General features: G+C 28.9%; 1 protein-coding gene across 1 annotated transcript; it reads left to right on the top strand.

Moving 5' to 3' along the window:
- The first annotated feature begins 18,415 nt into the window (after positions 1-18,415).
- On the top strand, positions 18,416-19,688 carry LOC100204399 (neuropeptide receptor 22). Its single transcript, XM_065811357.1, has one exon. It carries the CDS (start codon positions 18,531-18,533, stop codon positions 19,623-19,625), a length of 1,095 nt encoding a protein of 364 aa, XP_065667429.1. The 5' UTR covers positions 18,416-18,530; the 3' UTR covers positions 19,626-19,688.
- The last annotated feature ends 2,887 nt before the right edge of the window (positions 19,689-22,575 follow it).

Below are 22,575 nucleotides of genomic sequence, written 5' to 3'. Positions count from 1 at the left end.
AAATAACTTTTATACCATTTTATTAATTTGCCATTAATTCCATAAAATTTGAGTTTCTTAAGTAGAATTTTGTGATCGACCGTGTCGAATGCTTTTGATAGGTCAATGAAAATACCTAGTGTATATTGTGATCTACCAAATGAATTGGAAATTTCACGAATGAACTGTGTAATGGCTTGTTCAGTTGAACAATTTTTTTTAAAACCGAATTGATTTTTATATAGAAGTTTATTTAGATTAAGGTATTTGTATGTTCTATTGTATATAATTCTTTCTAAAATTTTCGAGAAGGTTGAAAGAACTGAGATAGGGCGATAATTACTAATATTTGATTTTTTTCCGTCTTTGTAAATTGGAGTAACTTTAGCTATTTTTAATTGGTCGGGGAATACACCTTGCTGTATAGATGCCCTGAACACTTTATAAAGAATACATTTTAAATTTTCAAAGCAATCTATGACTATGTTGCCATTTATTTCGTCCGCACCTGTAGCTTTGTTTCTTTTAAGAGATTTGTAAGCTCTCTCAAACTCATCAAAAGATAAGTCAGAATATAAATTATCTATAAAAAGCGAATTATTTATAGGCTCTAGGAAATCACTAAAAGTTTTTTCCGTAATAGGAATCTTATTTGCCAATTTAATTCCTATATCAATAAAATATTTATTAAACTCGTTTGCAATTTCGTTTGGTTCATATATATTTGTTTTATTTATTCTAATTACTTTAGGAAGGTAGTTTGAATTTGTTTTTTGTTTTCCTGTTATTTCTTTCAACGTTTTCCAAGTATTTTTTGAGTCGTTTTTAAATTTACTAATTAAATTTGAATAATTTATTTTTTTTAAGTTTTTTACGAATTTTTTCAAATAAATGTTGGTAATTTTTATATTTTTGTTGGTTTTCATCTGATTTTGTTTTTAAATATTTTATATATAGTTTCTGTTTGGACTATTCAAGGTTTTTTTTTTTGTTATTTGTTCACAAAGTGAAAAGTTTGCATTGTATATTGAGAAGAAAGTATCAAAGAACTTATTATATATTGTATTTGCGTCATCACTAAAGTTAATATGTTTCCAATGCAGAAGTGATAATTGATATTGAAAGGATTTTATATTGTTTTCGTTGAAGACACGTTTTTTTATTATATTTTGTCTTTCGGGGTTATTAGAGGATACAGTATGAATTGTAAGAAAAATGGGGAAATGATCGGATATGTCGGTTTTTATAATTCCTTTTTGTAATTTCTTATTATAAATATCTGTTGTAAAAATATTGTCAATCAACGTCGTTGAAGTTTTGGTTATGCTAGTAGGGCGATTAATTAAAGGAAGAGCTCCTGCCATAAATATTTCATCATAAAAAATTTTTACTTTTTTATCTTTACTATAAATTAGACAGTTCATGTTGAAATCTCCAATTATAAAAGTAATTTTGTTTTCTTTGCTACCTTTGTGAATGATATTACGCTGTAAAAAGAAACTAAGATTTTCAGACGCACCATCTGGTGGTCTATAACAGCAGCTTAATAGAATACTTTTATTTTTATTGTTTAAAATTTCAATAGTTACGATTTCTTTATCACCGTCAGAAACGCACATATCATTCCTAATATGATATACAACGTGTTTCTTAACGTAAACTCCTCCACCCCGTTTATTTGTTTGTCTTTCTAACAAAATTGTTTCAAAACCTGGAAGATGGAAAATGGAATTATTTTTAAACTCATTCGAAGAAATCCATGTTTCTGTTAAGCAAATTATATTAAAAATATTTTCAGTTTCATCTAAAAAATCACAAAACTTTTCAAAATTTTTATTCAGACTTCTAATATTAATGTGAAGGATTCTGATTTTTTGATTTTCAGTGCCGTTTTTATTAAGAAATTCTTTATTGGGATAAAGATAAGAACAACGTGTGTTCACATCATTAAAAAAGTTGACATCTGGATCTGAATTAAGATCTGATTTTAAGTATTTATCATGAAAATTAAAAGTAAAGGATTCGTAGTCATCCATTTTTGTTTTTAAATTTGATTATAGAATATTAAAAGAATTCCTTTATAATTATAGGTCACGAGTAATTAATTTATTGTAAGTTACTTTAGCAAACTTACCTTTCGCTCGCAATTCCTTCGCTTCTTTGAAAAGCTTTCTTCGTAAATTTATTGTAAAATCGCTATAGTCTTCGTTAACGTACAACCGCTCGTTCCAAAGCTTCATCGTCGTATATTTGTTTAACACTAGGGCTTTGTCTTTGTAGTTTTGAAATCGAACAACTATTGATCTGTTTTTTCCTGTTTCTTTTCCAACTCGATGGGCTCTATCTATTAAAATATTTTCTTGTATATGAAGCTTCGTATTGAGGAATTCTTTGATTTTTTGTTCACTTTCTTCCCAAGTTTCATTAGCTTTATCTTCAATCCCAACAAATCTCAAGCTGTTTCTACGGCTTCTGTCTTCTAGTTCTGCTATTTTCTCTTCAATGTTATTGTTTCCATTTTCAATATTACTTATATCTGGTGATTTTTTCGACTCTGTTTTTTTTAATTCTGTAAGTTCAATTATTATTTTATCATAGCTTTTGCTTATAAATTCAACAGCTTTCTGTACCTCAGATAATTCTTTTTTTAACGTAAAGTTTTCATCTTTTAAGTTATTAAATTTAATTTTCATTTTTTCTATCCGATCATTAAAAATTTTCATCATAGTATTCTCATGATTTTCAAGGATTTCTTTAAGTTGTGCTGGTGTAAAGTTTTTCGCCATTATTATACGTTTTTTAAAACACTCTCGCGGTGAAAATTGCGGTAAAAAAAAAATTGACTGAAAAAAAAAAAAAAACTTAACTTAACAGACTTAACTGCTGTTAAAAGCACAGAGACACTCAGACTCTTCTGGTGATACTCAGAGCGATGAAATGAATGCAGCAAGGACCCAGCGAGAGCGGAGTTACTATTATAAATTGTTCGAATTACGCGCCACCTGTTCAAGAATGCCGCGGAAGGCTGTCTAAATGTCGTCTTTTTCGTGAAAAATACTCCAATTTTGAAATTCAAAATATTAAATATATGAACATTTAAAAAAATAGAAGTCAGATAGTTTTGAGTCTGTCCGATAATTTAGTCCGATAGTTTTGAGTCGGTCCGATAATTTAGTCCGATAGTTTAAAAAAAAATTTTATTACGATAATTTTTCTTTGATCCGATAATTATCGCTTTATCGGAAGTTCAACTTTGCCGGTCCGATAATCGATAGTCCGATAGTTAGGTTAGTCCGATAATCGATAATTTTTTCTTAATCCGATAATTATCGATTATCGATTATCGGAACTTTTATCGGAAGTGCCCACCTTTGATGTCTATTACCTCTATTAAATTTGTTTTTAAGTATATTTATTTTTATTTTTTATATCGAATTAATAGAATGTCCCAAATTGTTGAAGATGAAGTTTTTTATTTATTTAGATGTGTATTATGCTACTGAATTGTATCATATTTGTTACGTAGTTAGTTTTTAAATATATGTGTATTTTTAGTCGCTGAATTACTAAGAAGTAAGTTTTGTTCCATTTTGTTATAATTAAATGTTATATGTTGCAGTTAGTATAGATTTGTTGATTTAAATTAACTTTACAATAATTAAATGGTTTAGACGAAAATTTTTGTAAATTAATTCAATCCAGAAAGATTAAATATTTATTTAATCTTTAAAAATAAGTAACTAAAGAGGTTTAAGAAAGAATCGGCTTCAATATTTGTTTGCTTTTCTATTAATCAATTTGCAATTATTTAGGACACAGTCTATTTAAGTTAGAAGCCCAATCTCATTTTTTAATTTCAGTTCGTCTCCACGAAGAAGGTCTGCGGATTTTTTACATATTCAAATCTCAAAGACAGATATGAAAAGTGGTATAAGAGCTTTAAAAACACAAGGGATGTAATAAAAAGAAACTCCTCTTATTTTAGATTCTGAGTTGTATACCCATAATTATTACACGTTTATTTGTATACACTCTGTCTATTTGAGCCATCAAAATCAGCTTTGTATATTAGATTTAATGTAGTATACTCATTGGTATTTACACCATGTCTGTGCTTCCAGATGTCTAAGTGTTGAGTGATCGAATAGATTTTGAAGTAAAACATTAATAGTATTGTCAGTTACACAAATATTTTTAGGATGGTATTGACCTTTTGTCACTCTAAAGCTTCATCAATAGACAGACAGATATATAGTCAATATGATGGAGATTTAGTATCCATCAGTAATTTATCTGCTATTTTGGCTTTTTAAAATTACTATTTTTTTCAAATTTGACTTTAGTTGCAAATAGTAGCTGCCTGGCTGAGTAACGGGTGATTACTTAAAATCTGGACAAAATTGCTTACATCATATTTCTATATGCAACTAATACTAATTTTTTCAAACATTTTTTAAAATGTTGCAAATTTATTCTTCGTTTGAAATATATATTAACTTTTATATAAGTATTTTAAATTTAGTATTAAAAATGACGTCAAACGAAGAGCTCCAGAGAAAACGTGTGTACCAGTTTTATCAAGAAAATTCAGATAAACCTAAATCATTCCCTGTTTCTCATTTTGAAGCAGAAAACTTATCAAGATCGACTATATATGGAATTATTAAACGTGTAGAAGAAGATAAACCATTTGAAAGGCAAACTGGTAGTGGTAGAAAGCCGAAATTAATGACTAAGCGCGCCATCAGTCAACTTACTAAGCTTTTTGACCATAAATGTGGTTTTCTCAGCGTATAGCTTCAAAAAAGTTCAAATGTTCTCAGTCACTTTATTTCTAAGACATTGAAAACCAAAACATCAATAAAAAAAAGAAAACAAATGAAGATTCCAAGTCGAACTGAGAGCCAGAGAGCAAAAAACCGACGTTTGTGTGGTCAACTTTATAAAAATTATAAAGATTTTATTTGGGTTCTTGATGGCGAGTCTTATTTTACTCTCTCGAACAGCCAAATTAATGGTAATGATAATTTCTGTTCAAGTAATATCAAATTAACACCAAGCAATGTTAAACTCAAAGAAAAAAAGAAATTTGAAGAAAAATTATTGGTTTACGTGGTCATTTCGTCTTTTGGCCTATCTACTCCATACATTGTACAGTCTGGAACAGCTATTAACCAGCATATTTATGTTGATGAATGTTTAACTAAAAAACTATTACCACACATCAAACAGCTTCCAAAAAATACCAAATACATATTCTTGCCTGATCTACAAATGCAGAGTCTACTAGCAGAAGACTCGACACAATAAGAAGACAAGGTCTTGTTGAATTAAGATAAACGTTTTTATTAAAATTAGAATAAATTTGCTATTTTATTCTTTTTAAAACAATAATATAGGTCTTCTAGATTAAAAGTTATTTACTAATGAAAAAGGTAGAGAAGATTTGTACTAATGAAAAAGGTAGGGAAGATTTTCAAAATAAAGTTAAAAAACTGTCGAGAAACCGAGAGCCGACAAACTTGGAACATTAAAGATGTTAAGATTGAACGTGTAGATCGTGTTGCTAATGGTGGTTCTGACCGAAAGTGATTCTGACCAAATGATATTTTCTGGTGACAAACGGATAGCACACGTCCGTCATTTCGACTGGGACAGACGAATTGCTAACGCTAGGTAAGTGATACATATATTAACGTAGACCAAAGGGCCATTGTATGTGAACTAATCATATGTGTTACAGAAGATTATTATGGGACGGGAACTAAGTTAAATACTGAAGAAGTCGCAATGATCATGGTATTTAAGGCTGCTAGTGTATCAACATCTGAGATATCGAAACATATACAGCAAAGTAAGAAGGTGATCAAGACTAAATCCAACTAAAATGCTTCGAAATTAACCAAGCATGACATACGTCACATATTACATATGACTTCAAACACCAGTTGCGGTGCCCAATTGATACACACCCAGCTGGAAATTGATGTGTCATTGCGTACAATACAAAGAACGTTAAATGAATCCAAACATCTGAGGTATGCAAAGGGTCAACGCCGGCGATGCAGAAACATCACATGGAGAAACGTATGACGTATACGAACAAACATTTATCTCGTCCACCTGATTAGAACTCAATATTTGGTCTGATGAGAAGAAATTTAGTTTTGATAGTCCAGACAGATATCAATATTATCGGTATGACTATATATAACGAAATAAGTTATAAATAATAACGAAAAGAGCCCAAAACTTTCTTGTCCAGACAAACTGATGGTGGTGGTGTCATGATTTGGGGTGCATTTTTTATGACTGGATTATCTGAATTGAATTTCTTAGAACAGCTGAAGACTTTATTGTTACACTCTCTAATTACTTAATGCCATATGGGCATGCCAAAAATGGGCATACAAACCGAAAATGGCCATCCAGAAGGAATGGAACAAAATCCCTCAATCTTTGCTTGAAACGCTCATTTCCTCCATGCCTAAGCGTTGCATTCGGTTATATGAAGAAAGGTAAGAAGATTGACTATTAGGTAAGTTTCTATGTTTTAGTAACCTCTAAAACCTGGTGAAATTGTGTGTGTGCTATTGATTTGGCACATAATGTATTTTTCATTTTACTTCTTTTTTTGTTTTTTACATATTTTAAACAAAAACAAAGACAATATTTTCCGTTTTATTGTATTTTATTTCTTAAGTTAAATTGTGTTAAATATGCATTAACTATTGTGTTAAATTTAGTACGTTCATACACCTATTTTTATTACTAAACTATTGCATGTGCTATTCGTTTGGCACAGACTGTAGTGAGTTTAAGCCAAATCATAAAGATTATTGTTATTTTTATATGAGTACTTAATAAAATTTTATTTTCATTTTTTAAAATGGTTAAAAATACATTTTCATAGCAAAGACTTTTGCATTTTGATAACGAAAACTATATAATTAGATCTGTTTGAGAATGTTCTTAACTTGTCTGAAAAGAATTTAAAAAATTTCAAAGAACCTCGAATAAGTTTAATGAAAACGTCATCTTTGATCCTTACAAATTCAAAATCAAAAGCTATACATTTTTAAATACATTTAAACTTAAACAACATGCGTCAAAACTTTGAAAAATTCAAAGAATATTTAGATATTTTAAATTACACGATTAACATCATATTCCGTCAGAGGTTTGGTTGATTGAATCAAATTTTAATTAAATCTATCCAACATACAAAGTAAATTATCCAACTACGAGAAATCATAAAAAAGGTGGAGGATTAAAATTTGAGAAATATATATTTAAGATAAAGAAACAATTATGTTTAATAAATGAAAACTATGAATGTATTTTAATTGAAATGATTTTTTTAAAACATCTTCGCTTTCAACAAGACTGCAAGCAACCACTAATTAAATTTGGAAGTTACTGGAAGAGAAAAAATGAAGATTGTAGAGCAAGATAACAATTGACGGACGACTTAAAGGATTGCAAATTATATGAATTAGGAAAACAAGATAAATGAGGCGAATTCCAAAGAGCTGGTGTTCGAGGAAAAAGACTAGACGAATAAGCTTTTTTGGAGCACTTAGGAACAGTCACAAAAAAAGGATGAGACTTAACTGAATGACGAGTAACACGAGAATGAATTTTTGTAGATGGCCTAAGACCACTAGCTCTTTAGAGCAGTGCCCATTTTAGTATATGAGAAAAGAGAAAGAGAAGCAACATTACGACGATGTGATAATGGTTGGAGGTTGGCTGCAAGAGCAGGTACAACTATTTTTACGATGCTTTTTTGCACCTTGTCTGAAAGAGAAAGGACATCATTAACAGATCCGCCCCAGATATGGCAACAGGATTCCATACAAGGCCGGATTTGAGATTTATAGAGATAGAGAATAGAATCCGAAGTAAGAAAGTGACGAGCTCGATAAAGAGATGCAACCTTAGCAGATGCTAATTTTGCAACTGATTTGATATATGGTTTCCAAGAAAGACCAGAAGTAAGAGTTAATCCTAGAAGATGAAGAGTAGATGACTCATTGAGTACATCACCGTTCATAAATATAGGAAGATCTAACTTATTGCGATTACGATTGGCTGAAAAAATTGAGTTTATCTGAATTAAAGTTCATCAGCCACTGTGAGCTTCATGCTGTAACACAAGTGAGATCCTTTTCAAGCTCAAATGCCCCCTCCAAGCAATCAGAGAAAGTTGGTTTTTTATCACAACAAGAACAAACGTTATTATCATCAGCAAACAATGTCACCTTAGATGTGAGAATATCTGGAAGATCGTTGATGTAAATTAAAAAGAGTATAGGGGCAAGGATAGAACCTTAAGGAACCCCTGAAGTTACTGAATAAGAAGAAGAGTGCTGTCCATCGAGGACAAATTTTATACTAAAATTGGAAAGGAAGGATTTAATAATCTTAAAGATGTTGCCAGATACACCATAAGAAGAAAGCTTATGGAGAAGACCAGCATGCCAAACTTTATCAAAAGCTTTTAAAATGTCAAGAGCAATGGCCTTAACCTCTCCACCTTTATCTAATGTACAATAAAACCTATTGGTTATTACTGTTAGCAAATCAGCTGTAAAACGAGAAGATCGAAATCCATATTGATGGTCAGAAAGTAAGTTATTAGATTCAAGACGAGAAATTAAGTGTTTGTTAATTAAAGATTCAAAAACCTTGCTTATGAAAGGAAGAAGACTAATGGGACGGTAGCTAGACAAAACAGATTGCTTTTCAGAATTTTTGAAAATAGAGATAGCAGATGTTGCTTTCCAGCAGGCTGAAAAAAAAGACTCTGATAAGCACTAGCTGAATAATTTTGAAAGTATAGACGACAGCTCCGGAGAACACTTCTGCAAGACTATAAAAGGTATGTTGTCCAGGCCTCAAGCTTCAGAGGAGTCTAGGTAGGAAGTCACTTTAGGTAAAGAAGCTGGAGTGATACAAATGTCGAGCAATGGATTAACCTGTTTGTTGGAGGGAACAAAAGATTTCACGCCAGCCTGAATCCACGAAGTTATGTAAGAAGTACATTTGTCAACAGGAAGACAAAAGATTTCTACCCAAGGGCCACCCCACGAAGAAAGTCACGGAAAGAGTCCCAGTTAGCTTTAAGGTAGTTGTAAGAAATACGATAATAGGATGATTCAGGTGATGAAGAAGAATGAGATATTAGTTTTAGAGAGATCAAACAGTGATCAGAAGCACCCAAGGGTGAAGGTAGAGAAACTGAGCACTGACTAGGATCAGAAACAATACGAAAGTTAAGTAGAGAATATAAATGATTTGGGTTGTCTGGAAAGCGAGTTGGAAAGTTGACTATTCAACTATATCACTGAAACTAGAGTCAAGCCATTCAGAGTGGTGAGTATTAAAGTCACCGACAACAAATATACTAGCTGATGGATAAAGAGAGAGGGTTTGGTCAGTATGATCAGAAATAACATCAAAAAGAGTGCAGCATTGAGATGAAGGAGAGCGATATAGAACAAAGAGAAAGACGATAAAGTGAAGTGGTGCTAAACGAAACCACATGAAAGAATAGTCTGTGAATTCAAACTTAGTATCATGGTAAATGGCTGAATTCTTACGAATGTAAATGCCCAGGCCAAGCATGTGATTATTAGAGTCTTTACAAATTAAAGGAAGATAACCATCAACACTAAGATTATAAGATGAGACAACTGAACTCAAATTAGTCTCACAAAGAGCAAGTAGGTCTGGTGAACTTTGCAAGAGAATTAATGAAAAAAATAATGAGAAAAATAAAAATAATATAATTGGATATTGTGCACCAGAAGGCAAAATCAGATTATTTAAAAATTTTATTGAAAAGGATATTTTAAAAAGAAAACAGTTATATTTTACTAGTGATATAAATTTGATCGTGCTGAATTTTACAAAAACAAAGCTGTTTTTTGATATGTACTTTAAATACAGTCTTGCCAGTTATCGATATACCAACTAGGGTGAATAATTACTCACTTATAAATAACTATTTACAAAATTTCATTTGAGTCAGGCAATTTTAAAAAGAACAAATGATCATTTCCCGATCTGTTTTGGCATTTAAAAACATTTGGCAAAGTTTACAATTTTAAAAAGTTTACAGTTAATACAAATAGACTAACGCATAAATTAACGCATAAACTAACTAACGTATAAATTAAGTATAGAAAAAGGGAATGATGTCAATCTTTTTCATAGTAAAGACGAAGCTTTTCGTACATTTTTAACTAATTTTTAAGCAATCTTCAACAAAACTTGCCGCTATGCCTAATAAGAATTAATACAAGTAGGTCTGGTATAATATTTTTTCGAGATAAAATATCAAAGAAATTAAAAAAATGTATTACAAATGTTGGGTTTAGTCTTGAAAAAAAAATTATATCAGCATCTAATTCATTCAAAATATATCTAAAGCCGTCAGACGACGTATAATATAGCGTATGATAGTGAAATAACTTTTTATGAATATGATAAAGATTTTTTTCATAAAAAAAAGAGTTTTATAAAATACCCAGTAGCAAAGTTATTTTTGTTCAATAATATTAATATTTATATTTATTAAAATTAATATATACCTCGTGAATTAATTGCGGTCTAAATTTTTTCATCAAAAAAATGTTTGTGAAAATTTAATTTCACTTTAATATCCTTAACATCTTTCTTTTCGATTTTATTTTTATTTTTAATTGTTTTTATTTGTTTCAATTTTGCCTAATTGCTCAATTAAAATTTCTGTGCTTCTTCTAACTATATAAGATTACATTATCTACAAATTACATTTTATTAAAACTACATCACTGTATACCCAAACCATGATCAACCCTAAACTCATGTTCCGAGAAAAACTCATTTTATAGTTATGACAACAAAAGAAACATTCTTATGTATATAAAACAACATTTCTGAATAAAAATATCACATCGGGAAATAATTCTTGTAGATTGTAGTATTCTTAATTTTGGTTTGAAAAAGACCCTTTCAACTAAAATGAGTGTTTGCTGTTGCGGTCTACAACACAATTCAGAAGCTTCTTTTCATATTCTAGATGATTGAGATCACGTTTGTATCGTTGCCAATGTACATTGAAGTTGTGATGCAAAGTTCTATGGCCTGTTCAGAAAATACTCCAAGGTTTGACTTGTGGCGGTCAATAAAATACTTCACATGAAAAAAGACTGCATGCACCTTTGGAGTGATGGAGTTGTTTGGCAACTTCAAGATGGAACTCTGGAACTCCTTGATCTTTTCTACAAAGTTGGGAGAAAGATTATTTTCAAAGCAAAAAATTCACAACCCTTTCAAAACACCTGAAAGTTTCAACAAAAGATATGACATTGAATAAAGACTTTTGTTCAGCCAGATTTTGTAGAGCATCTGTATGCTTCAATAGCATTTGACAATCATTTCCAGAAAACATTGACACAAGTTTTTGTAGAGATGATTTACAACTACAAGAGGAAGATGTAGCTCCAATGGAGGAATAAAGTTCAATAAGAGTGTTTGATTGTCCAAGCAAATGATTAGTTTGTGAAAAACATTGTTAAACTCTTTTACTCTTCTCAAAATTGACCCACTCCTTTGAAATGCATCAAAGTCAGCTTGAATGGAACCAAATGTTATGAGTTTTCCGCAGATGTGAAGATTTTTTGAATCTACGTTACACCATGTATAAGGGTGAGCACTGGCATGAGACTGAAGTTCAGTTATGAGATTCGTTACTTTCATGAAACAAAATAAACATGAAACAAAATAAAAAGGATATTTTCTGCAATGGAGCAAATACAAAACACTTTTCAAGTTTTCATAACTCTCTGGTAGGTTTTCAGAAACAGCAATTAATAACTGGCGCTTCACATCTGTGTCTTTTGCAACACGCTTTGAGGGAGGAGAAGAATCATCTCTGTTTGCTTCAATAACTCTCAAAGATACTTTCAAAAAGCCATCTCCACAATCGATCCCCACTTTGATCAATGGTTCTCCAGGAATATTTCTGACTTTTGAAACATGGTTGACTATCAAACACATCTTTGCTGTGAACAACAACTCTGGTCAAATCGTTCTTTGTTGAGTCTTTGAAGTAAACTGTTCTGCAAGAGTCTTTCTAAGTGACTCAAACTTATCAAAAAAAATTTTTTCAACAATCTGATCAAGAGTGGCTTGATTTAGTGATGATGCAAGTTTTTTCATGCCACAATTAGAAAGTCCAGTTTTATTTTGAACCTTGAGCATATCTATAGCTGTTAGCTTTTCTCCTCAAGAAAAAGTTATCTCGCCCTGGATGGCCCTAAGAAAAGACTATGCTGTTAGACACAGGGGATTGATGCTTATGATAGTTTAAAACTGTATCATACCTGGAACAACTGGAAGACAGTGCCATGAGGAGAAGGAGGTTTGTTTGAGATGACCATAGTTGTAACCATCTCTGCAGCCACTGCTTCTTTTGAGGCAACTGCAACCAAATTTTGTCGCATTGTTCAATTTTTGAGGCAGCTAATAAAAAAGCTTATAAAAAGCTTTAAGTTGGCAAGGTGAAAAACGTTGTGTAATCTGAGCAAATTTTTCCTAACAAATTGCAACAAAAAAAAAAAATTTAAAGACAACATTGTTCCAACATATTCGCTTCATAAATAAGGTCTTTGTCTTGTATGTGGTCATCAGACTTCGTTTAAATGTAAAAACAAAAAAATAAATGAATAAAAAAAAAATAAAAGAAATTTGAAAGAAAAAAAAAGATTAAAAAAAAAAACTGCAATAAAAAAATGAAAGAAATTTAAAATACAGACTCAAAAAAAAGAGTATAAAAAAAATAAAAGAAATTTAAAAATTATAAACCTAAAAATAAAGAAAGGAAACTCTAAGGCAAATTAAAAATTCGAATTTACCTCAGAGCTCTGGGGTAACTTTTTGCTTATGTAACCTCTGCAGAGGTTACATAAGCAAAAAGTTACTTTCTTTTAAATCGTGAAGTTAAATAAAATTATCTTTCTGCTGAAAAAATTAAGTACAAACCTAGAATCAAATAATTAGTGGACTGATTGTAAAACATTTTCTGATTATAAAACATTTACTAGTTATAAAAAATTTATCAATTATAAAACATTTTCTGTTTACTAAAATTATAACAAATCATAAAACAGAAAAAAAAGTAACTGTAGATCCCAAATTTTGTTAATCCAAGTTTAATAAAATTATTTCATAACTATAAGCAAGGATAAGTTAAAAACTTAATCTTAATTTCGTCATAGAAAAATTGCATAGAACTTGGTTTAGACGAGAAATTTTCTTCACCAATCTCGTTGTACCTGACTGTAATTTGCTTTCAAATTCCATCATACCTGCCTCATCATTAAACAACTTTAAAAAACAGTTAATAACGTAATCACGAAGAAAAAAAGAACTGACATCTATCATAGCGGATTTTCGTTAGTTGCCCTGCATTTGCAAGCTTAAACATTTGTTGTAAATTACTTATATTATTAGTACTAAATCTAATAGATCTCATGAACGCTGCGTCGGATTTACATAAATTTTCCAATATTTGAAAGATAATTTAACCTGCTAAAAATTTTTTGAAAAAAGTATAGTTTTTGATTTTTTAAGAAGATATTGTCTAAAGTTTGCGGAGCTGCTCAACCCACCGGGGTAAGTAAAGCAATTGTGTAAGTTGAGCAATCAACAAATAAATGAATATGCATCTTACGAAACTTAAGTGAATAATCATTAAAACTTTTACTGACAGTAAGCGTGAGTATAATCAGTTAGCTTTTTATTTTATACACATTAATGACGTAAGCAAGAGAAGAGAAAAAATTAAATAGTAAAAAAATGTCATAAAAGTATTGTATTATACAATTATCTTGAACTTTAAAGTCCAGTTTAAAAACTACTAATTTTAAAAATTTATATAGATAATGTACTGCTAAATTATTTCTCATCAAAGTTGCTTCTTTGTGCTTGATAGTTCAGTTTTATTTATTTTTTCAAAGATGCTCAACTTACCCCTACTAGACAAGGCGACACATTAGTTAGGTTTTAAAGAGAACAGTTAGACTTAGGAAAAACGACTAACTTTAATTGAAAGTCCAATAAATTGGTAAAATGTCAACACTTTAGCGATGGCAGATAAAAAATTTTATTAGCATACAAGAAAAAAATAGCAAAAATATTTTTTTTTACCTTTTTGGTCTAAAATAGAAAAAGTGCAAGTGTATCTTACTCAGTAGCTTACCAACAACCCTCTGTTCCGCATTGCATTAAAATTCTAGTTCCCTAACTTTCATTCATAAGATGTTTTGTCATGAGATACTTTAATTGCCCAACTTGCCCTTATGTTCAACTAGCCCCGCTCTACCCTACAATATTTAATTTGAATTTTTTTTTTTTTTTTGAATTTTATGTTCTATTTTGTTGTACAATGCTCTTATATTCAAAGATATTTTTGGCTTAGCAAAAGAAAAGCTGCAAATATTTGTCGTAAGACTAATTCAAAGTAGCTTCCGTTATTGACCAACATTTTTGCGTAACGAAGTACCACTCAAGCGTTGAGTTGGCGGTGGAAGAATTTGAACTTGTATTGCAAACCAGCCAGGGTTTTAAACTTTTATTTGACGCTTACTAACTGAGCTAGAAAAAATTTGTCAGCTTGTGTCATTTGTCAGCTTGTATCATTTGTCAGCTTGTGTCATTTGTCAGCTTGTGTCATTTGTCAGCTTGTGTCATAATGTTTACTGAGCTACCAGAAATAATATACCGCTAACGTTATAACGTTTACTGACTAAACAAGGGATTTGATGGATCCGTTTCCCATGGGAGGAAGGGGGTCTAAGACACTTAAATTTCAATTTCAATTTAAATCTAAATTTACCAAAAAATATGTTTTGATAAATTCGCCAAGTTCAATATTGAACTTGGCGAGTTAACCTACAGTTTGTCATTACTTGGTACAAGTAATGACAAACTATTGGTTTGTCATTATTTGTACAAAGTAAACAAAATGCAGCAAATAGAATTAAAAATACTGATATTATTAGGCATCAGTCCAGAATGTATCCGTACGAACTTAGCATCCAACATATAGATATATTTTGCAATACCTGCGTAAAAACTTTTAAACAAGACTAAAGAACTTAAATCAAGACTTATAATTTTATAACAAGTAGCATGAGTACTTTTTTTCTTTCTCCTTAGCTTTTCTATAATTATGAGTTCTATTGTCTTTCCAGCAGCTCTAAAATGATACAGGTCTGACATGAAAAATGTACGTATGTATGTATGTATGTATGTATGTATGTATGTATGTATGTGTGTATGTATGTATGTATGTATGTATGTATGTATGTATGTATGTATGTATGTATGTATGTATGTATGTATGTATGTATGTATGTATGTATGTATGTATGTATGTATGTATGTATGTATGTATGTATGTATGTATGTATGTATGTATGTATGTATGTATGTATGTATGTATGTATATATGTATGTACGTATATTCGTAAGTATGTTTTTTTTTTTTTGTATGTATATGTATATATTTTTTTGGTATGTTTTTCATTGTTACAAGTTTCGTGTAATAATAAAATATGGCACAACCAAGTAGAAGACTCAATGTGGTAAGAAATATTTTTAGCAACAAAAAATTGTTTTGGAGTAATTCGATGAGCAATTAGCTATAACTAAATTAAGGCTTATGGCTTTACAAATTCAAAAAAAAAATCTTGTTAAGAAAGTGTTAAAGTTAATACAAATTAATGCCAAATGCAAATGGAATTTCAAGCATTTACGCCATTGGTTTATTAATTTTAAGATAATGTAACTACCTGTAGTTGTTTTCACGTCTTTGCAATAATCTTAAATAATCTTAAACGTAAATAATTCCACTTTACTTAACTTAATACAGATTTAATGGCATATAGATTTATAAAAACTGAAAGAAAGTCCTCGATTTTATCTAAACTTTTCTAAATTTCCTTTTGAAACCGCAATTTATAAAGTTTTTTTTTTATACAAAATAACTGGTATCACAAATTTAGTTACTTTGTAAAAGAAGGATTTATTTATTACTCCATTATATATATATATACATACATACATACATACATACATACATACATACATACATACATACATACATACATACATACATACATACATACATACATACATACATACATACATACATACATACATACATACATACATACACACATACATACATACATACATATATATAGTTAGATAGATATGTTCATATACACATATTCAGAAAATGTGTTATGTACTTTGTTATTTCTAACACCATCTTGTAATGACGTCTTTTTGCTAAGAACTGTATCGAGCAATAATCTTATATAATTTTTATTACAATTTTTGAAGTAATTTGGATTAATACATAGATTAGTTTGAAATTTAAAAACACAATGATAAAATATGTTACTTAACTTTCTGAAATTTAAGACAAATACTAACATATGTTATTTAACAATATATACGTATTACATTTTACAATGCAATAAGTTATAATGAAAGCAAAATAAAATTTCGAGAGTTCTATTTTAAAAAAATAGACAGTGCTTTTATAATCTGTCGAAGAAGCCTAGAAAAATAGTCAATGTTGTATTTATGTGAATGGTTCATAAAGTAATAACAAACATTTATAATTTAATTAATAATAATTGTATTATTCGTAAATATCCTGTTTACAAACGTGTGTTTCATATTTTTCATGTAATTTACTTTTTTGCTTTATTATCTAGAATTACAATTTGATTTATATGTAATTAACTTGATTTGCATCGCTTTATTATTATTATTATAATTTTTTTATCTTTTATTTTTTATTTTTTTTTTTTTTCTACCGTTATAATAACTTTAGGTAAGTTAACATAATCTGAAAATCTCGTAAAATACTTCTAATTAATGGCGTAGTAAATTTTGTGAGGTATTGCCATGATATCATGTTTCAAATGTCTAAATTTCACTGATATTTACGCGAATATAATCTTAATATTATATCATTATTAGTGACAAAATTAATTTTGTTTTAAAATTGCCAAAAATTAAAATGTTTACAAAGTTTGATAAACAAGTATTCGGAGAAGAATGATAACTTAAAAATAAAAAAGTTTACAAAATATTATTTGTATCTTGTGAGAGACAATTCAACTGCTCATAACTGCTCATGTGAGAGACAATTCAACTGCTCATAACTGCTCATGTGAGAGATTCAACTGCTCATAAAACAAAAGGGCAAAAAGTATTTTTAAGAAACAAAATTAGTTTACGATTAAAAAAATCAAATAGGTATAACTGCAACTGTTTTATCTAACGCTTTTGATACAAAAATCTTAAAATGAATTAATTTTTTATTGTTATTATTATTATTACTATTGTTATTGTTATCATTATTATTCGATTGTAAGTCTATTGTATCTTGTAATATTTCATTTTTAAAAGCAACCAAATGACTTTATTCAAATATCTTCTATCATTAATTTTCTGTTTATTTTAACTTTCTCGACGAGTTTCCTTGAATTTTTTCTTTAAACCATTCCCATAACAATGTAATAAGGTCAATTATCCAACCCACTCGACTGTTAAAATATGCGGATATCTACGTTAGCTGTAGAAATACATTTGTTATTTAATATATATATATATATATATATATATATATATATATATATATATATATATATATATATATATATATATATATATATATATATATATATATATATATATATAGATATATATATATATATATATATATTGTTTTAAATACATTGTATAAGATATTTTTTTATAAATGTATTGTGTGTTTCGTTTTATGTGAACATTGTACCTTTAGTGCAAAAGGTCACTAAATGCTTTTTTTTGTTTTAAATCATACTAATGATACCTAATAGCTTTTTTCTGATTATCGCTCAGCAAAGTATCTTTCAGCAAAGCTTTGTACACTTAGAAGAATGAGGAATATCTTAATTTTTATTTTAAATAAGTCAGTAAAATTTTGTATATTATTAAATAATATTAAAATGAATGAATAAAAAAAGTAATATTAATAAAAAAATAAAATAAAAAGAATCATGTAAGTATTAGGAAAAAAGACTAGCTTTGTTTAAAGCATATTTTAGACAAACTAAGTTAACCACTGATTCTTAATTTGCAATATTATCTTTATTTATCATTAATAAAAAGCATTATCTCTGAATTAGTATAATATCAGTTAGTGGCTTTTCGTTCAAAAAAGACGATATATTTTTTTTTTCAGATGAAATATAAAGTATCTGTTTAAGGAATTAGATTTATTTTTATATTTTTCAATTTACTTAATCAAATTGTTTGTTAAACATGCCAAATAGTTTTTTGAACAAAAACAAAAAAAAAAATTTAAAAAGTTTTTGTTTGCAAATTATTTACTGTATAATGTTTGTGTTTAGTGATGTTAGATCGATTGAAGACTTTGTTCTTTTTTGAATGCTTAAATATTGAATTTTTAAAGTTCATGTTCCACGATTTTAACAATGAATTATCAAAATATGACAGAACAAAAAGATTTTAAAGACGATCGAAGTCATGTTGCTGTTATGGTTACTTTGCTTATATTTATTATGGTTATTGCTCTGATTGGAAATATCATCGTAGTAATAGTTGTCACAAAAAAAAAGAGAATGCAAACTTTTACAAACTGGATGATTCTAAATTTATCAATTGCAGATTTGTGGGTAGCTCTTTTATCGATACCATTAGATATTCCAATGGAATTAAATAACCAAAGGTGGATATATGGAAAGATACTTTGTTCCTTAATTTATCCTTTACAAACATCTTCAGTGTATGGTTCAGTTTTTACTCTTGTAGCGCTAAGTCTTTCAAGATTTTGGGCTATTGCAAAGCCATTTAAACGGCAGCCTAATATATTTGCCGCCAAAACCATAATAGCCGTTATATGGTTTTGTAGCTTAGTTGTTGTTATCCCTTACATGCTAGTCTTGAAATACAGTGAAAGCAATGGTGTACAAAGCTGTTCAGAAAACTGGACAGAAAAACAAAGGAAAACGTACACAATAGCTATATTTGTATTCCAATATGTGTTCCCATTGATGATTATAAGTATTGCTTACACTTATATTATCCGCGAGCTATGCTCTCAAAAAAACGGAGAAAATAACAATTGCAGAAGGAAACAACAAGAATCAAAAAAGGTTGTAAAACTTCTTTGTATTATTACATTGGTATTTGCAATTTGTATTTTACCGTATCATATTTTTGCTCTGTGCGAAGAATTCGAGATTTTAAATAGGGAGAGCAATTATATTTTACACCTAACTTGTTATATTTTTTTATATGCACATTCGGCAATCAATCCTTTTATATACAACATTTTCAATACAGAGTTTCGCGATTCGTTCAAAGAGCTTTGCAAGGCATTGTTACATTTTTTGTTCAACTATAAAACAATAAATGGGAATGCATATGTTTCTAGAAGTAGACTCAGTTATTTACCAGGCAACAGGCTATCAACAATAAGTACAAATACTATTATTAGAGTAAGATATAGTAAGTATTTTGCTGATGATAACATGGAACTAGAAAACACATTTTTGGAAGATGATTAAATATTACAATTATCACTCAAATAAAATATGTATTTAGTAGAATAAGTAAATTTATAAATTATATATTGTATTACATTATATTATATTATAAATGCATATAAAAATATATAAACACACACATAAAGATATATATATATATATATATATATATATATACATATATATATATATATATATATATATATATATATATATATATATATATATATATATATATATATATATATATATATATATATGCCTGTGTGTTTTCGAAGAGTAGGCTTTAACAGTATTTAGAAAGCATGTTTGTGCAAATGGTTGTTTTTTTGTTAGTTCCTGTTCCTTGTTGATGCTTTTTTTTTAACTTAAGGTTGTTCAATTACACTGTCAATATCCGGAGTTTTAAACTTCAAAGAAAAAAGAAAGTTTTGCGACGTTTGTTTTAAAACATTTTAAACTGCTTAGTCTACAAAAAAAATGCCGCTTCATATTACATAACTCCTTTGTATAATAAAATATAAAAATATTATAAATAGCAGAGCACAGCTGTAGTGATGTTAATGGGAAAAACAATTCATTTTAGATTATTTTCATAAGTTGGCGCCTTATTTGGGATTTAGATTTTGAATACAAAAGCATTTCACTGTATTCTTTTCAATAATTTAAATAAAACTAAACTTAAAAAGCTCAAACAAGTAAAAGCCAATTTTTAACCAACACACATAAGGCACATATCTCAAAATGAACTATTTTTAAACTGCTAAACTATTTTACCTTAAAGAAATCGCTGTGTGAGTTGCAAGATATTGTTTCAGAGGATTGCGTTTGAGGTATTTTGGTGCTATGTATGGGTAAGAAAAACGTAGATGCTCTGAAAATAAAGATTGTTCATAATGAACCCGTGATACTGTATCTCACAAATACTGAAACAAAATTAAAAGAATAAAACGAGAAACAGCATTACAAGAAAACGATATGAGCTCAAAAAAAAACGGAACACGTGAAAACGATATAAGAGAAAAAAAGTTAAAACCGCGAGAAAACGAAATGAACTAAAAGAATTAATGACTTGTTTGTAATACACTTTTTTCTAAGTATTCAAGATTCTTTTCAAAATGAATTATTTTATATTATTACATAGTTATGCATGCTCTGGTGAGTGGGGAAGTTTTTTAATTTGAATATTGCACAAAGTATTGAACTCGATTAAATTCATATTGCAAAAATTTATTTTATTTTTGTACATATCTTTGCTTAAAGTATTTTCTAGTTAGTCAGGAAGTCGGAAAAATGAATAGTCAAAAACAATTGAAAAATTTTTTAAACATTTTTTAAATTCTCGAACAAACTTGAACTTTTTAAATTTTATCCGGGAATTAAAAAAAAAACTTTTGAATAACTCAAGTTGGAGAGCGTATTGTCATGGGAAGTATTCTGTTATATAAAGCATGTCATTAAATAAAGATGGGAAACATTGTATTATGGAAAAACATAAAAATTGTGATTTATTAAAATTGTGATATGTACCGTTTCTCGGTACATATCACAATTTTAAAACACATGAGTATTCACACGTACACAATTAAACAACAAAGCGCTAAAAATAAAGAAAAAACTCATGTTTGATAAGTTAAAAATATATATTTATCATATTTATTACAGTTTATATGCATTTATATCTCCAATGATTTGCAGAGGAGGTTTTAAAAAAGTTATTTAAAAAAATTTGTGTGTTTTCTGTAGAAATTACCCAGTTTTGTATTGCCTACTTTACGAATAATAATACATTAGGTATGTTTTCGATCAGATTTCTGGCAATACGAAAATAGATTTTCTGAAAAATATTATTTAATGCTAAGTCTCTTTTATCTCCTCTGGATGCTTTTAACTTTACTGGATGCCTAAAACACTACAGAGTAATAAATAAAAACTATGATTGAATAAAAAGCTACTTTATGGAAAGAAAACTATAGTTCTCCAGGTTGCTTATTAATAAAATATATATATGTTATTAATAAGCAATCTGGTCAACTAAAAGTTATGTGCAAACTCAATAAGGGTCAATTCCTGTTCTAAATTTATTTTAATAATTTTAGTAATAACTTTATACTGAAATACTATATTATACTATAAGTTATACTATAACTTGTACTTTATTTTGAAGTAAAGAATGCCAATGAGTGGTTTAAGGCTAATAAATTATCACTCAATAGATAAAACAAATATATTCCATTAAAATATATGAAAAAAATCTTCTTTCAAACTCTTATTGATAACAAATTTTTTTTCGCTTCTTCACATAAATTGTTTTCTATCAAAAATTAGTAAAACAATTAGTTTGATGTCAGTACATCATTAAATGTTAAATTTGAGTTTTATAAAAAATTGGTTATAAAAACTCACATTATTATTTCCTACTTCATGATATTTTTAACAAAATACGGAGCTTTATTAAATTGCTGCAAATTAAATATTGAAGTTATTAAAAATTTAAAAGCTATAGTTTCCTAAATCTTTTATTCAAATTTTAAAGCTATAATTTTCCTATATATAATATACAATTCTTCAAATTAGAAAATTTTGGTCATTTTTCCGTCCAACAAAACTCATGTCAGGTCTCACTTGTCACGTTTGTAAGCTGTTTGCTGACGGCGCGAAACTAATAGCGGTTATAAAGAACCTCCATCTATCAAACTCTATAAAATGATATTTTCCGCCTCGTCAAATGAACTCATACCTGGAGCGTGTTTTTTAACATTAAAAAAATTAACAACCGCTTCAACACCGCTTTTTTTAGCAATCTAGCGGGTTCGCACATATTCTTCATCATGACCGACCACCTTGGCAACAACCACAGCCTTGGCGAGACCAGCTCTGAGCGCGACCTCGGCATCATTGTCAACGACTAACTCAAGTAGCGCGACTAATCCACACACGCTGTTGCTAAGGCTAACATGGCGCTAGATAT

This window comes from Hydra vulgaris, chromosome 12 (assembly GCF_038396675.1).
Source record: "Hydra vulgaris chromosome 12, alternate assembly HydraT2T_AEP".
Taxonomy (NCBI): Eukaryota; Metazoa; Cnidaria; class Hydrozoa; order Anthoathecata; family Hydridae; genus Hydra; species Hydra vulgaris.
Note: the sequence above shows the minus strand (reverse complement) of the source record. Positions and strands in the feature narration are given on the sequence as shown.

Excerpts from the sequence above, each read along its gene's own strand:
- LOC100204399 (XM_065811357.1), top strand. The coding sequence starts at position 18,531 with ATGAATTATCAAAATATGACAGAACAAAAAGATTTTAAAGACGATCGA.